Genomic DNA, 17,347 nt, shown 5'->3' with positions numbered 1-17,347 from the left:
GAATGGAGGGAGTATGTCAAATCAAACTGGCCATTTTGCCCCTTTTTCGCAGTAGACATATGCAGAATGAAAAATGAACTACGAAATCAAAGAACTCTTATCTGTATATTTCAACTCCCCAGACCCCGGTCGCATGATTATGTGTACTCGTTTACATACCAAATTTACATGACACTAGAATATTTGCCAGAACATACCCTGCTAGGTCAAATCAAATGGACCATTATGCGCAAAACAAACATTTCAAATGGACCATGTTTTGCATTATAGAAGCCCTTTTTGACCGTATGGACCATACTCTCCCCATGTTTTGCAGAGGCCGGGGTAGTCCCCTTTTCGAGAAGAAGAAGAAAAGAGCTATTGAACTACTACCACCCCCCCACCCCCTATCAATTTTCTTCATTTTGCGTAGTTACAAAATTCACAACAACTTCATGTATTTACCAGCCATTTTCCCGTCATATGCACTATAATCTCTTTCACTAAGCAGTTACTTTACATACAAACGTTGGCAAGTCAACGTAACACAAAATCAGAAAGAAACCTGAAAACGCTATTGGGACGGTCTCAACAGGCTACCTGACGCAGACAGGCTTCTAACTGCAACTCTTACAGCACCAACAGCACCGAGCTGCCATACCTCAGGGGTCAACCCACTAAAATCATGCTTCGCGCTCTCGTCAAGGTGAACCCACACATGAAACGCAACCTGCACAATGTGATAATTAGTCCAACTTTTTTCCAAAATCAGACTGGTACATTTCGAACCCATCCAACTTAAGCTCAAAAGAACAAGAATCCCATAATTTGTGAATATTCTCCACTTGAAAATTATAGAAGAACACAAAGCAGATAATATAGGCGTGCTGCAGAAGTACTTTTGTTGCATTTAGTATTCAGTTTCAGCGTTACTAGAAAAGCAAGGCAGATGCATCAGAAGCACAGTGACTTCCAGGAAAGATCTGAAAAGGATGTAAGCCAACCTTGCCCGATGAATTTCGGATGGGAGACACATGTAGCAGATCGCGGAATGTACTTCCGTCTTTCCTGATAGAAAGCATAACAATTAAGAGTTCTGTTAAGTTGTTTACGTAATCTGAACCTGATAACTACTACTAAATTAAGATATTATGCGAATGCGCACCTGTAATTAAGCAAATGCACTGTGCAAGCCTCCTCACGACAGATATGCTGATTTATCTGTGCATTCAATTTCAAATATGAATTTGATAAGTGAGCATATTTGATAAGGAAAATTGCAATCAAACAAGCTAGGAAATGCTGGTCCGCACCTCCTCTAAAACCTCCGCACTAGTACCTGGACCGTTTAAAAATCTGCAGTTACAGCCCAATATTTCTTCTCTTGAGTAACCTGGATAAGTAAGATGATTAGAACAGCAGAAATCTTTCCCTGCATACAAACAAGCTTTTCAAGGTTAATCTGTGCCCATATTATCAGTATGTTTTAGCAAAGAGATTTAACTATTAGATCTTTCTAATCATACTCTTGACTTTCAAATTTTCCTACCCATACCCAATATGTAAACACCATGAAACCATGAATTGATGCCATGCCATCCCGATGGCACCACCTTGCATTGTTTATCATCATTTTAGACGGTAGTTGCAAATCCAACCCATCAACCCTGCCCAGCTTAACTCAAGAACCCACCATGATTCAGCATGTTGCAAGGAGCTATATATGTTTCTCATATGTCAGGAAGAGGTTTTCCTTTGCATTTCTAACTTAATGTTAGAAGGTAATTACAAATGCTACCCATCAATCATGCCCATATTAACACAAGAACATGTGGAAATTCAGCCTGTTGCACTTGAACTAATATATGCATTTCATAGGAGAGCATCCCAACAAACATGCCAAAAAACACAATGTCCCACTATCCCTAGTTCATAGAAAAGTTTCAGTCACTCGAGCAAAGAGGCATCAAACTGCTGAAATGCGGAAGTAATCATCATAAACAGTTGCACATCATATATTCCCCTTATTACAATCAATGGATTGCTTTATAAAAGTTCATAGAACACATACTCTGGTATTAGAATAATAAAGGAATATGTACCTGTTAATGATAGAAAGGCATCACTAGCATAGACTATCGGCATGTCAGGCAAATGGCGGTCAGTTCTGTTAAAATCAAAAATCAAAGTGCATTTAGTAAATAAATAAACCGGGCATGAACAACATAAATAAAACTATGTACACAACAGAATTAAGCCAAGAGAATTAAACAAATGAACAAGAATATGCAAATAACTCACAATACAAAGCTCTGTTTGATTCTACCGAGAGAGAGATTTAACGAAGAGCTGAGTGCTGGGATACCAACAGAATCACATCTCCTCTCACAAACCACCAAACCAGTTAGTTTGCTATAGCGGTTCAGCGTAGAGAAGATGTTGTTTGCTGTGCTTAGAGCCATCTCTTTGTCACAGCCGCTAGCTATACGCAGTTCCTCAGCCTCCAGCCCTGCAACAGCAAGCTAGCAACAACATATTTAGAACTTCTGCTTCCAGTACTACTGTTTAATTTTGTGGGGAGAAAAACATAATGTGAAAACGCCAGGTCAAATGTAAACCACACATCCAAATTGGCAGAAGGCACCATATTCTGCAAGACTGGAATCACCACTAAACTAACATGACAGTATTAATATATAAGAATGGAAACTCAAGCTAGACTTAAGGTGTGTTGTTTCGCTACCAAAACTGAATCTTCATTAAGAGAGCTAGCTGAATTTCCGACACAGTTGCACCGCTAAATACTACAGAACACATGCATATATTTCGAAGAGATGTATTTATCGTACGATTCAGATTCTTATCATTGAAAAAAAGTTCTATTTCTTACACATATATAGCGACTCTATGCGTAGGGTTATGCCCTGTTTGGATTGCATGTAAATTTTGTTGCTGCCCGGTATTTAGTTCAAACTTGAGCTGAAATACCAGGGATCACACTAATTTTACACTGAATCCAAGCAGGGCCTTCGTCTGCCCCGTCGTTAATCTGGACCTACAAAAGCAGGATGGATCTCTTTTTCTTTTGTCCTATTAATGTGTGAACTTCTCTATCCTGTAAGCAAAAACGGATGTTTCTGTCAACAGCAATTTAACAACAAATACGGTCTATTCAGTTTCTCAAAAACAAGGCATCATGTATACAGCGTTGAAACGAAAAATTTATCAACTCAAACAAGAACTTTTACCTACTTCTTCTTGTCTCCATACCTGGAAATGGTAAAAGAAACAAGACTAGTGTAACCATTATTGTCAAACTTGGAACCAAGAAGGAACTAACAACTCAAAAAGGCCACATAGTGACCAGTCTTATATGATCACCTAGTACTCCCTCTGTAAAGAAATATAAGTGTGTTTAGATCACTACTTTAGTGATTAGTGATCTAAACGCTGTTATTTCTTTATGGAGGGAGTATAAGATCGTTTAGATCACTAATATCTTATATTTCTTTACAGAGGGAATACTTGTTTGGCTGTCCATGCTTAAGAATAAGACAACCAGCGCAACTGTAATTACCATACCATGAATGTAGAAATAAATTATAGCAAATAAGGCCATGTTCATGGCCACTTGTATACATGGCGTGTTTACAGCATACATTTCATATCAAGGCACGGTTGAGCAGTGAGGCACGGGGTACTGTAAATGATCTCACGGGCAATTAATGGTTGGTCCACTGATCAGTGTGCTTATTATCGTGCAATTTATTACTCCCAAATGATCACTGTACTAGTGATGGCAACAGATGAACACGTCCAATCAAACTGACCTCTCTTATCGATATCCACAAACACCTCCCCTACGTGGCTGGCGCAAGGCAGCTCCTCCTCCCCCCTGGCCTCCTCCCGGCAGGCCGCGAGCGGCGCGGGCCGCCCCGGGTGACGGCGCGGCGGCGACGCGGGGGCGATGGGCACCTGGACGGCGAGGAAGTGGAGCACGCGGCCGTCGGCGGCGTGGAAGACGGGCGCGAGGTGGAGCAGCACCCAGTGGGGCGAGCCGTCGCGGCGGTAGTTGAGGATGGCGACCTGGTGGGCGCGCTGGGCGCGCACGGCCTCGCGGACGCCCGAGACGGCGGCGCGGTCGGTGGCGGCGCCCTGGAAGAGGCGCGCGTTGCGGCCGAGCAGCTCGCGGCGCGGGTAGCCCGTGAGCGCGGCCAGGCCCCGGGAGGCGTAGACGATGGGGTGGCCCGGCATGGCCGGGTCCGTGAGCAGGAAGCTCCCCCGCAGCTCGTCCAGCTCCTCCAGCACCCACTCCGAGTACCGCGCCGTCAGCGACGCCGCCAGCCGCCGCTCCTCCCCCTCCATCGCCCCCGCTGGGAAGGGATGGGTGCGCCCGCCGGATCGGTGGCGTGATCGGCGCGGGGCGCGGGGGAGGAAGAGAAAAGATCTGCGCGGATGGAGGGGGGCCGCGCGGGGCAGGGTTGTAAAATCGCGTGCTCTGTTTGGCTGTTTCGGCTCTGCTCGGGGCGGGGCGGAAGCTGGAGGCTGGAGCTCCGTCTCGTCGGCCGGTCGCGAATGCCACGGGCGTGTGAGGCTGGGCGCGCTGACTGTGATGCGATAGCGATGCGGGAGGTTTGTGCGGGGAGCGGGTACGACGGAGAGGAGTGCGGGTGCAGCAGCTTCGCGGACGTGCAATGATTGATGGGCGGCGGAGCCGGGATAATGCATGCGGGCGTGGCGATCCGCCCGCGCCTGGCTCGTTGCCGGTGTCAGCCGCAGGCTGATATAAGCTCTACTCGTACAAATAGAACGCCCGTGCGTTGCCACGGGCTGTATTGCCGACTTTTTTTTTACCGTTATAAAGAACTATCATTTTCTTTCTTCTTTTCTTCTCCCAACTAAAAATGTTTTTTTGAATTTAAAATTATAGAGTAGAACTTATACGAAATATGCTACAAAAATATCATCTTGTGTTTAAAACCATAGAACCGGTGATCTTTAATAAGGCCATCAGAAAGACATGCATAAGGCAGCATAGTACTAAGGTGACTATGATTTGCCACGGATCCAAGACATGAAAGTCAAACTATAATAATTTGCTCATACACACTATGTGTAATTTAGACATAGATCAATTCAAGTCCAAAAAGAATAGTGATGAACAACGATCCTGTCATAATTCTAATCACAACATATGTTTGAAATATTTTTTTGGTTATACAAAAACAAACAAATAACATGCTTCTTTATAAAAATTAGAACTATTGCTTCCAAGGATGACTCCCTAGGTACGAGAATCAATATGAAGCTGCCTTTGAGTAAACTATGATGCAAGAGGCTTTCAACCAAGAACCAGAATTGGGTTGACTACCCACAAAGGTCAGAACTATTCTTTAGAACTTCATAAAAAGCTAAATTCAATCTACAAATAAATATGAAGAGAGGTTAGTAAGTAAAACTAAGTCATGACTAAAATATTGAGGGGGCGGGGGGGGGGGGGGGGGGGGGGGGGGGGGATGATTGTTTTTAGTCCAAAGATGAATACCCCAGTATAATAAGAAATAGCATTGTGCATCGACAACAATAAAAAATAGTAGTAGCCTCTCAATCCCTCGCTATCTCTCTACAGCTCTTTACTACTCTCTTTTATTCCTCTCCCAAGACCACACACGACAACAACAACACGCTCAATCTCTCTTCTTACCCCAAAATCAGCAGCTAATCTTTCTTCTTCCTCTCAAATCGAACATCAATGCCCAAGCACCGCCAACCACCACACCGATCACTCGATCATGCATTCTGTCGTCCAGACGCACTGCACGCATGCACCACTGCCCCGCCTCTCTCTCCAACGCCTCACCCCCGCCCCACTGCGGTCAAGGCAGACAAAAAGAGTATGCTGTCCTTTATTAACTTTATTAATTGTCACGTGGTTCATCAAAGAAATTACCTAGACCAACATTCATCAACAAGAAAACACCACGTATGGCACAAGCTGATGTGTTAGCTTCCTGGGGTAATGCTGGAAGGTCTTCACAACCTGGATAAGTAAAGTTTGAAAGGTTATAACCTCGACTAACAGAAAAAAATGAATTTTAATGCACACACATGTAGATACATCTCTATTATTTTCTGCTCTTATTTTTAGAATCAGATAGCCAACTTTTTCATTAGAATCAGAGTGAAGTCCATATACTACTTGCTCACAAGTCCTTGACAATGGAAAACTTTGACATCCTCCTTCGTGATCTTAAACACTTGTAGGTAATTTCCTCCTTCATGCTTTTGAACTCTTAAATAGTGCACTGCAGCTCCCGCATCCATGAGGCATCGTGCCCTGTTAGTGCAATGCAGCTCCCACATCGATGAGGCGGCGCGCTCCATCTCCTGGAGATAGACAAGCCACCGGTGCAGCCGCTGAATCCTCTCATCCCCACTTTAGGATAGCACTGCCCCACTGTAGGATTGTTCTGTGGCAACGCATGGGCAACCATGCATCTATTGCTGACTGGGATGGTGTGCATAAAACTACAGGCTGAACTTTGGATTGCCTAGATAAGCACTTGCACGTAGCATGCCTATATAACTATTTCCATAGATCAAGGTAATTCAAATGCAATAGACTGGTCCAATGTGGGTGACATGTACACTTAGTATTAACAATCAGAATGGGCAGAAATGACTGACTGAAAGTAGGAATGTCCGGTGTGCAGCGAAGTTTAATTTCTACATAAGAAGGAGGTGAAAGAAGAAAGTTTGACGATTGGGTACGTACCATGCTTACAGTCGGTCGTGGGAGTTCATGTCGGACTTCCAGCCAAGCAGCAGGCATGCCACCTCCTGCCACCACTCGCAGGTCGTCATGTATAGCACCATGTGAGCTCCTCAACCCCGCTCACGCCCCCGGCATCCGTGACCAACAGCCGCATTGTCGTGTTCACCGGTAGCCTAATCCCCAGATGGTAAAGTATCAAACAATATGAGCCGTGTCCTAATAAGCCCTCTAGATACTTCACTGGTTTAAGAATCTTTTCCTGACATAACAAATTTTGAATTTTCCTTTGCACATGTTTGATTGAGATAAATTTTGAACTTCCTTTGCCCATAGTAATATATCTGAATCAGCGCCCGCAGAGAATGTAATTTTCATCATAGGTAATCTACAATGGAGTATCAATTTCAGAAAATAAACAACATACTGACCAAAATATATTGTGAAGTAAACTGTACAAGATTCAGCTTACCTTTTGCTTGGGAAGAACCTTTCCAATCATTTTATTGGTTCATCTGTCTCTAGTAAGGCACATGCAAACTTCCCACTATTTGTAGTCTGTAGACATGATCCCAGCGTAAGGTTGAGCAAGCAAACAACTCACATATTGCTGGAAATGATTTAGAAATTGTATATTTTAGTAAACATGCCTGACCTGTAAAAAGCCTTGGGTATTTCTCGGTTTTATAGTGCAGAGCTCAACAACTGAAACTAAAAATACATGCTGGGTCAAGACAAGCTGAAACATGGCTTAAAGCACATCACATGAAACATCAGTCTATCCTACGCCATTTGGGTGTGGTGGTGTGGGGGGATGGAGTTCGTTGTCACTGCTCGTTGAAGGTTGATAATATCACTGGAATTTTAATTGTCGGAAGCACATAAGCTAATTTCAACCCTTTGTCAAAAGCCAAAATGAAGGCAACCACATCACATCCCATGAGATAGAAGATTAGAGAACTTACCATCAAGATGGAAACTGGGACGGGTTCCCCTCCGTCGGATGTTTGTAGACGACATCATAATCGGGGCAAGTCATACTATGCCTCTGATGCGTCGGACATTACCAAACGGACAACGGAGGCTTCGCCAGTTCACAAACCCATGGTGTCCACTCCTCGTCGACTCTCATTCCTTCGCCGGCATCATGGGTCGGGCATCAACGAACAGTCCCCCATTGCTGTTGAGCACAGCCTCCAACGTCACAACACCAAAGTTGCAAATTGTCTTGATTTGACTACAACATAGAAAACATCATTCAAATGGCAGATTATAAATATGCAAGAGAAAATTATATTGCGCTATCGGATATATCACACAATCTCTGTTCTTTGTCTTCTCCATGGTGCACACAACAAAGAATGCTAGATTTTGATCGATGCCTTGAGTTAACTGATGCCTGGTAAATAGATGATCGTGATCCAAAATCTGTACATGTTCAACCATCATTTTATAAGCACCTCCTGTAAGAAGTCTCCAATGGAAAGTAATGTTACTGAATGTTAGGTAAACCTGAACGACATAAAAATCAAGGTTGTACTATTACTGATAGATAGCTAACATGAACCACAAAGAACTTCAAAATAACCTTGTTTAGTCAGCCGTATCTCCTCGAACATTGAGCAGGTCCACACGAGTGCCTCCCCTCCATCTTGAAAGATAGCTGCCAGTAAAGCGGACCGATGTGCATCGTATCATATTGTTCTAGTCATATGTAGAACCAATATAGATTATTAGAAAAATGGCATAACTCAATCGGACCAATTTATGCATAGATGAGGGTAAATTAATTGGATAATCAAGAAACGAGACAGAGAGATTCAATCGCTAATCGTTCCCCTACACAGAGAAGCAATTGATCTACTAATGCATGGCAGAATGTATGTCTTGCCCGAAATCAACATAGGAAGCTCCTTTTCTTTCACCAAACATGAAACATCAAGTGTACCCTACCTGCATACAGAACAAGACCAAGATCAACACATGCCTGTAAAATCGAGACCGCCAAATCTGATTCAAACACAAAACAAAAAGGAAGAGCCGCCAAGTCAGGCCGCAACCGCCTGGTCGTAACTGCTGCTGCTAGCAGGCATGTGTAAGAGGAAATCAGGCTGCCCCAACTATACGTTGAATTGCCCGTTTATTACCGAAACAGAAAATTACATATTTTCTATTTGATCAGCAATGTACTTGGATCGTCATGAAATGCCTTGTGGATATAAAAAAGATCTTCGTCAGTCAGGTGTATAACATCTTCTTAAACTGCTAGTAACTCAGTTTGCTTCAGAATGGATTGTAACATATTCAATAGAAAACACTTGGTTATTATCAGAAGCATTCGGATGATGGTCAACGGGCTGGGTATGACTTGACTACAGATAAGTTTTACTGACAAACAACCACACCAACTTTCAATAGTAGAGCATTGAGCGGCTCCCATGTGCTTCTTGTTCACTGGTTTTAGAACTACATCTCCAAATTTCTCCTTGTTCACTGGTTTTCAGAACTACATCTCCAAATTTTGACACAGAAGGCACGCTGACCCATTTGGGAGAACAAATGCAATATAGCAGATAAGAAATCAAATTGGGATTGACCTGCAACGGAAGAGAGGAGATAACAAATCTGTTTAAGATCGAGGAGCGGACACTTGGGCGCAGAGGTACCGCTCAACGGAGTGGTTCGGAGGCCATGGTCGACGAAGGAGAGAGGACGCGGCCCCGCTCGCAGGCGGCCGCCCCACGTGCGTGCACGTGCCCGGCAGTAGCATCTCTTTGTCAGGGACGACCTGATAAACTGGGAGTGAAATCTCACCGGCGACCGGGGTGGAGGGATTGTCACGTCCCAGACGCAGATCTCGCCGTGGCCGCCGCCGAGGCGCCCATCGGCAGCCCTCGGGTAGATCGAACAAGACGATGAGCGCGTGAGGGCGGATGTCTTCCGGGTCGTTGTGCGCTTCCCCTCCCGGCTGCCTTCCGCCGCCTCTGCCGGACGAAGGCGAAGGCGGATCTCGGCAGCGGTGTCCCGATGGCGACCTGGAGGCCTGCAACGATGGTGGCGGCGCCTCCTTTAGGACATCGGCGCCGACTCCTCGATGACTGCTCGGCGCCGGCAAAGGGATCCGTGGCTAGCGCCTGGTTTCCGTCGATGTAGCGAATAGATCGGCGGCGTTTCAGGGATCGCGGTGGCGGCGGCGGCATGGCTGCCGTCGTTGTAGCGAATAGATGAGGGTAGCCTCGGTCGTGAGGTTTCTTTCGTGCGAGGGGTCGTCGTTCCCAGGCCCGTCCGTTTCTTCCGGTTTATTTTCGTACGAGGGGGCCTCAGCCGTCGTCCGGTTATTTTCGTGCGAGGTGTCTTCAGTCGACCGGGGGAGGTGGGAGGATGACGAAAAAAAACCAATGAAAATAAACCGCGCGGTCTATTCACCAAGTCGTCCATTAGGAATAGAGACTCCCTCTGTAAACTAATATAAAAGCGTTTAGATCACTAAAGTAGTTATCTAAATGCTCTTATATTAGTTTACGGAGGGAGTACTATTTTGGGGTTTATTTAATAAAAAAGTTTACGTTAATTTGGTCTAGTTGGATTTTTGTTTTGTCTCCAGTCTTGTAAAAAAAGGCTGAACAAATTTATAAAAATAATCAATATTATCTGTATTACCAAATGCCCTGCAAAAGAAATTATATATTAGCAAACAAATGTACTATGAAAATATACTTAATGATATATATATAACTAAAAATCTGATGTCAGATTGTTTGGCATGGCAAATCTGATGTTTTTCATGGCAATTTATATTGGCGTGATGATGGCAAATTTAGTTCGCAAGCACGACAATTTCTTGGAAAAAATGAACTGAGGAGAATTTGTCATGCTGAGCAAATAAACTTGTCATCCTGCATGAACATAATTTGCCATGAAAAATGTTTGATTTGCCATGATAAAAAAAAATCTGACGTGAAATTTGTAGTGAAGTCCTCTCTAGGGTTTGCTCATTAATTTGATTAATAAAAGGTTTATAGGTCTCACACATATCGAAGACGAAGCCACATCTTCACAACTTTGAGGTTGTAAAACGGAGATGAAGTCATGCTCGCAGATTTTCCAGAGTTTCGCCATCATGAGAGCGTGAGACGGTTCATTATCAAAATTCGACTATGAATAACCATCCAAGTGAAGAATTTGCATTTCAGTGGCGCCCATACTTTCCGTGCCATGGGATTGATCACGGTAGGCGCCCATACTTTCCATGCCATGGGATTGATCATGGTAGACGTAATGCCGACAATTTCAGCCTTGAAGGTTAATTTCGTAGAGTAGATACCATTAGGCATTAATTTCCATCTTATCAAATCACTCGATCCAGATGCACATGATATTATTTTTCTTCCAAAGGGCATCAAACTGTTGGATGTAAATCCAGTTAAATCTCTCCTTCAGAGCTCTTGGAGGAAATTATGATAGATTGGGATCAATGAAACAACTCGTTGTTGCAGGGGTAAACCATTTTGTGAGAAGTTACCTTAGCTTTGTGGTGTGGGTGTGTGGTGCTGTGATCCTGTTCACAGGTTTGCACAAGCCTCTCGTAAATTTTAAGTTTTTTTATATAAATTCTATGGTATACCCTTTGACGTACTCTTGAAAAAATGTCCAAGTTAAGTCCATGTTGCAGACTTCTAAAGTTTCCTAGTGGTTGTCCTCCATTGCCTTCTGAACTGAGCATTTCTTCAAACGGGATAGCTCGTAGACATTAGCAGCTAGATCTCTTGGTCTAATATCATTCGACCAAGAAGATTCCTAGAATCTTGCTTTTACTGTGTCGCACATAGTGACAATCATGTCGGCTGCGATAAGGTCGCTATAATAGTTAGAGTGTATTGTAGTATCATTGACATTTTTCACCCAAATTGCCTCAATTCTACAAATATTGATCTGGATTACTCCATTTAACGAAACTTTTATCAGCTTTTACCTCATTTAGCGAAAGTTTTTGAAGTTTTTACCCATTTATCAATCAACCATGCAAGTCTCGTCCACCAAGTACACATGGCATGCCATGTCAGTTTTTTTCTCCTGGTGTATTTTTTCACACCTGAGCCGGTCGAACATATTTTTCTCTCACGGAAGTCAAATGTATCTGTGCGCCACTTTGACCTGACGAGCTCCCTCTTCACTTCATTCAACTCCTTGTTCGTTTCTTCGACCTATTTTTTCATCAAACTACTTGCTTTCCGGTGGTGCATCATACTAGACATAACTCCATCGATGCTTTGTACGGCAACAGAACATTCAGAGGAGCTATCTGCAACCTAAAATGATTTTAAAAGGGGTAAAGAAGTGGCAACACTTTCACTAATTGGGGTAATCCAGACGAGAAGTTGTTAAATGGGGTAATTAGTGTCAAAAATATGAAAATAGGCATAAAACTAAAATTCACTCTAATAATTATTGCACAGGGAACCCAAAATAATGCAAGTTCTCAAAGGGTTTTGTCCGTTGATGCCAAAGCCATTGAGATCAAAGGGTAGTTTCACGAACTTGTCCAAGTTAAGGATGCCTAGACTCCCGAGCTCCATTGGAAGAGACAAACCACCTCTAGTTAGCTTTCGGTTTACCTTATGTGAGTTTTGTACAATGATCCATAGGAAGGCTATTATGAAGTTATCAATTTTTTCTTTAACCTTGACCAAAATGTCAAGTTGAGTGAAGTAAGATGATAAATGGCACTTCACAATAACTTTGTGACCAACCGTGGCAGTGTGAATTCCACTCTAGGCCGCAAGCTCATAGGCGACTTTGCCCTCGAGGTAATGAAAATCAATTACTTACATGCATGACAGAGAGAGGGATGTTAGGGTATCTTATCAGTAAGTTGAAGCAGCCAGCAGAAAATCATGAAGGACGTCGTCTATGACAATCTTGTTTCAACAAATAGGTGTGACAACTTTCTTTTGAAAATTTACACGTAGAACCATTATCTCGCCAAAGGACCTTAGGATGCTTGAAGGACACTAAATGTCCCTTTTAGGGTCTCTTTGATTTACATGTTCTCTTTGTTCATGAATACACAGCCTCACATGCATGTACAGAAAATAATTGGGGTGAGCATGATCGAGGAAAACAATTATGTGACCACTCGGTATCCTAAGGCTACTTCTCAGGGAGCAATGCGTTAAATCCATGCGCCCCATTAGATCTCGCCGACGACCTTGCCTCCTCTCTGATACTCTGGGTGAAGCGTGCGATCAAGGGCTGCCTGGCATCAAACACACATGCATTGGATGCCTTCTAGATCCACCATGTCGTGAGGATGATCATGGAGGAAATGCCATTGCGTTGTCACGGCAGGCTAAGAGCCAATGGATGTCGCCCACTGAAAGTGCGTTATATCGACTAGAGGGGGGGTGAATAGGCGATTTTTATGAATTCTTCACTGAGGAATTTGCGGGTGAGGAAATTCCTTAGCGAAGAACTACTTGCAGCGGAATAAGTACTCAAAAGTATGCATAGCAGAACACAAGCATGGTCATCATGATGAAATGAAGACGAGCACAGAGTACAGAAAGCGTAAACACGGGATAACACAGGATGAAGACAAACAGACTGAAGAAATTGAACTGAGGAAATTGAGGAAGTCTTCAGTCAAAGTCTTCAAACACAGATATGAATAGCACACAACACAGTAATGATGAAATGAAAGAGTTGAGGAAATAGAACCAGTAAGATTGGTGAAGACAATGATTTGGTAGACCAGTTCCAACTGCTGTCTCAGTTGTACATCTAGTTGGAGCGACTAGGTATTTAAACCTGAGGACACACAGTCCCGGACACACAGTCCTCGCCGTATTCTACTTGAGCTAAGGTCACACAAACCTCGCCCAATCACTCGTGGTAAGTCTTCAGGTGACTTCCGAACCTTCACAAACTCGATCACTCGGCGATCCACAATTTCCTCTTGGATGCTCTAGACCATGACGCCTAACCGTCTGGAAGAAACACAGTCTTCAAAGGTAACAAGCGTCGGATCCACGCAGGATCAATCTCTTCAGTGATGCTCAATCACTTTGGGTTTGTAGGTGTTTGGGTTTTGGTTTTCCTCACTTGATGATTTTCGCTCAAAGTCCTCGGAGGATGGGATGCTCTCAAATGACAAGTGTCAGTTTCTCTCGGAGCAGCCAACCAGCTAGTGGTTGTAGGGGGCGGCTATTTATAGCCTAGGGAGCAGCCCGTCATGATAAGACATAAATGCCCTTCAATGATATGACCGTTAGGTGGGTAGATATTTTGGGGCAGCTGGCGCATAGCACAGCAACAGTCGGAAATTTGTATCAAATTCTTCAGGGCTATCATGTTCCTCACTGTGTAGGCAATCCGTACTGGCGAATTCCTAACTCCTCGGTCAGAACAAATTCCTCAAAGACCAGAAGAACTTCGTCTCTGACACTGAAGAATATGACTGAACTGTATGAGATTTCCAATGGCTTCACTCGAAGGGATTGGTAGGTGTAGGATTTTGAGTTGAGCATCACATGGAAATATTTCCTTAGTATTTCCTCGACCCCCTTTAACAGTACGGTGTTTCCTATGACTCAAGAAAGAGAAAATGAAACTATGAAAACAAAAGTCTTCACGCTTCATGTTCCTCAAATGAATACCAAGTCTTCAAGGTCACACCAATTTCTTCACTTTCAAAGTCTTCAGAAAGTCTTCAGAAATCCAAAGTCTTTAGTCGAAGAACTTCATTTTTAGGGGTCGAATTTCTCTGTAAATATCAAACTCCTCATAGACTTATAGACCTGTGTACACTCATAAACACATTAGTCCCTTAACCTATAAGTCTTCAATACACCAAAATCACTAAGGGGCACGAGATGCACTTACAATCTCCCCCTTTTTGGTGATTGATGACAATATAGGTTAAGTTTTCAACGGGGATAAACATATGAAGTGTAAATACTGATATTGAGGAATTTGATTGCAAGATATAGAAGAACTCCCCCTAAATATGTGCATAGTGAGGAATTTGCTTTTGAAGCAATGCACACTTGAATAGTAAAATCATGGAGATCTCCCCCTATATCTTGTAATCCATACACGCATTTGACATAATATATGAAGAATTTGAAATGCATGATGAAATATGGTGACAGATGTAATTCAGCATGCGTGCAATAACATTAACGAGGAATAAGCATGCAGAAGAAACAACAAAAGTATCAGGCCACCATAGAGTTTAAGTTTACAACTCGATCCAACAAAGTCATCAGAAGAACGAGAGTTGTAACTTAGAAAAAAACGCCCATATAAGATAGACCCGCTTGAAGACTAACTCAAATTTCTCCCCCTTTGTCATCGAATGACCAAAAGGTTCGAAAATGAGGACTAACGCCCCTGAAGAATATCAAGTTGATGAAGGAGCGTCAGCGTTGTTGGGGTCGTTTGTTGTAGTAAGGCCTGTCGCAGTGTCGTCCAAGTCTTCATGCTCGTCGGTGTCACGCGATGAAGAATAGGAGCTGGCCACCAAGGTCGGAACCTTGACCTTCTTGTATTTCTTTGGTGGAGGTGTAGACTAGTCAAAGTCCTCCTTGAGACCCATTTTCTTCAGATCTTCTGCGCTATAAATGTGCAACAGAACAGCCCAGGTACGGTTGAAGGTTTCATGGAGGTAGTAATGGTTTTTATTCACTGCATTGTGGGTAGCAGTCATGTTGTGAAGAATTGAACCAAACTGACGCTTGACCCATTTGTGATTGCGATCAACCTTCTGGTGAAGAATGAGGAGAAGCTCACGATCAGTCATCACCCTGGGAGCTGTGCCTTGAGGATTTGGCTTGGGTGCGTTGGCGGCAGAGTCATGGGTGGCAGAGTCATCATTGGTGGAGTAGGATGCAGCCTTGTGAAATTGACCATGCAATGGACGAATGCCTTCATCAATAACAGAAGTAGCCTTGCCCTTTTCATCAGCTGAGGAAAATGTCTGTTTGAGGACTTCAATCGGGGGCAAGTAGCTGCAATGGTTCAGTGTATCAGCTTTGTAGTTGAGTGAAGACCTTGTTCTGATGAATCTCATAATCCACGCATAAGGCTTCAACTCAAACGATGACATTGCGACATTGGCCAGAGTCCTCATGAAGAAATCATGGAAGTTGACGGGAACGCCATGAATGATATTGAAAAGCAGATTCTTCATGATGCCAACGACTTCTTCTTCATTCGAGTCGTGGCCCTTGATAGGACTCAATGTCTTCGTCAGAATGCGATAGACAGTCCGAGGCACATATAACAATTCCTTCACAAGGAATTTTGTTCTTGGGGCTTGACCTGGCTTCAAAGGCTTCATCAGCACTTGCATATAGTGATCTGTAAGCTCAGGTTCACTGTAGACGCAACAAGCAGTTTCAAGGGGAGGACTGAGTGGCAAAGCACGAAGCAATTCAGTAGCTGGTGCCTTGTAGTGAGTATTTTCAGACATCCAGTCCAGCACCCATGAATTCACATCTTCAGAGTCTCCAGTGATGTGCAGAGTTGCATAAAACTGAAGAATGAGCTCTTCATTCCAATCACATATATCAGTGCAGAAATTTAACAGTCCAGCGTCGTAAAGAACACTGAGGACTGGCATGAAGCACGACAGAGATTCCATATCGACGTGAGGAATGTGCTCATGATCGAAGACTTTGTCTTTGTTGAACAGCACTGAGGAATAAAAATTTGCCTGGCTGGCAGTCCAAAAATGCCTCTTCCTAATGCGAGTAGAGTCATAGGGGTTTTAATCAGTGAAGAATATGTGCTCGCCGAAGAAATCATCAGCCTTGAATTTTTGCTTCCTTGAGAATGGATCCTTTGGCTTGGGCAGAGGAGTGTCAGTGAGTTGCATCACAACCTCAGGAATCGCAATCTCAGGTTCTTCAGGCTGAGGAATTTCTGGTTCCCCTTCAGTGGCAGTCTGGGCCTTCAATTCTTCGTTTTCATTTTCTTCAGCACTAGCGGCTGGAATGTCTTCATGAGCTTCATCAGATCCCATTTGAACTGTAGTTGCTGGGGACTGAGGAATTTGTTGCAATGGTGTGAAGAGTGGAGAGTTGGGGTGCTGACTTTCCCAAAAGTCATCATTCATCACTGGTGTGGTACAGCCAATGTCCACATCTTCATCTTCCATTTCTTCAACGCCAGCCTCTTCAGCAGTAAACTGAGGCATAGGCGAGGAAACTGTGGGGGTTGAAGGGATTTTATCCACTTCAATTTCTTCATCCATCTGCTCTGACGAAGCAGCAGAAGGATTTTCTTCATCAGATCCGCTAGGGATCACATATTCTTCATCAAAATGGACTATTTCCTTTGATGGCATGGAGGAAACAAGAACATCATCAATTGGATTAGCAAATGAGCTTGTCAATTTCTTCATCTTCTTCGGTGCTGAAGAATCTGAAGGAGCTGATGCTTTCCTTTTCTTCACTGCAGCACGCTCTGCAGCCTTGGTCTTCTTCACATCTAATGCAGATGGAAGAATTGGAGTTGGGGTAGGCGCAGGAGGAGCAGAGGAATGTGGTTGATTTTCTTCAGGCACAACTGATGCAGTTGCCCTGACCTCTTCAT

The 17,347-nt window shown here is 43.6% G+C and overlaps 1 protein-coding gene and 1 long non-coding RNA gene across 5 annotated transcripts; both read right to left on the bottom strand.

Moving 5' to 3' along the window:
- Positions 1-420: 420 nt before the first annotated feature.
- Positions 421-4,344, bottom strand: LOC109784039 (protein TWIN LOV 1). 4 transcript variants are annotated; one of them, XM_040403511.2, is made up of 8 exons: positions 3,810-4,344; positions 3,232-3,249; positions 2,281-2,488; positions 2,082-2,146; positions 1,293-1,411; positions 1,145-1,200; positions 984-1,047; positions 421-709 (listed from the first exon to the last, which is right to left on the bottom strand). In XM_040403511.2, exons 1-8 carry the CDS (start codon positions 4,342-4,344, stop codon positions 554-556), a joined length of 1,221 nt encoding a protein of 406 aa, XP_040259445.1. In that variant the 3' UTR covers positions 421-553. The 4 variants fall into 4 exon arrangements, with proteins under 4 accessions (XP_040259445.1, XP_040259447.1, XP_040259446.1 ...); XM_040403513.2 differs by having other exon boundaries at positions 1,293-1,372; XM_040403512.2 differs by lacking the exon at positions 3,232-3,249.
- Positions 4,345-5,878: 1,534 nt separating this feature from the next.
- LOC109784049 (uncharacterized) lies at positions 5,879-10,022 on the bottom strand. The gene is made up of 8 exons (XR_012204306.1): positions 9,566-10,022; positions 8,340-8,704; positions 8,071-8,179; positions 7,717-7,988; positions 7,407-7,462; positions 7,224-7,309; positions 6,755-7,139; positions 5,879-6,019 (listed from the first exon to the last, which is right to left on the bottom strand). It is a non-coding gene; the product is annotated as an uncharacterized lncRNA (long non-coding RNA).
- Between the last annotated feature and the right edge of the window lie 7,325 nt (positions 10,023-17,347).

The sequence above is a fragment of the Aegilops tauschii genome, chromosome 3 (genome assembly GCF_002575655.3).
Source record: "Aegilops tauschii subsp. strangulata cultivar AL8/78 chromosome 3, Aet v6.0, whole genome shotgun sequence".
In the NCBI taxonomy this organism is placed as follows: Eukaryota; Viridiplantae; Streptophyta; class Magnoliopsida; order Poales; family Poaceae; genus Aegilops; species Aegilops tauschii.
This window is presented reverse-complemented; position numbering and strand designations above follow the sequence as displayed.

Coding starts and splice junctions, on each gene's coding strand:
- LOC109784039 (XM_040403511.2), bottom strand. CDS start 4,344: ATGGAGGGGGAGGAGCGGCGGCTGGCGGCGTCGCTGACGGCGCGGTAC. Junction 2,147..2,280: donor ATCAAACAGAGCTTTGTATT/GTGAGTTATTTG, acceptor TGATTTTAACAG/AACTGACCGCCATTTGCCTG. Junction 1,412..2,081: donor TGCCTTTCTATCATTAACAG/GTACATATTCCT, acceptor GTTTGTATGCAG/GGAAAGATTTCTGCTGTTCT.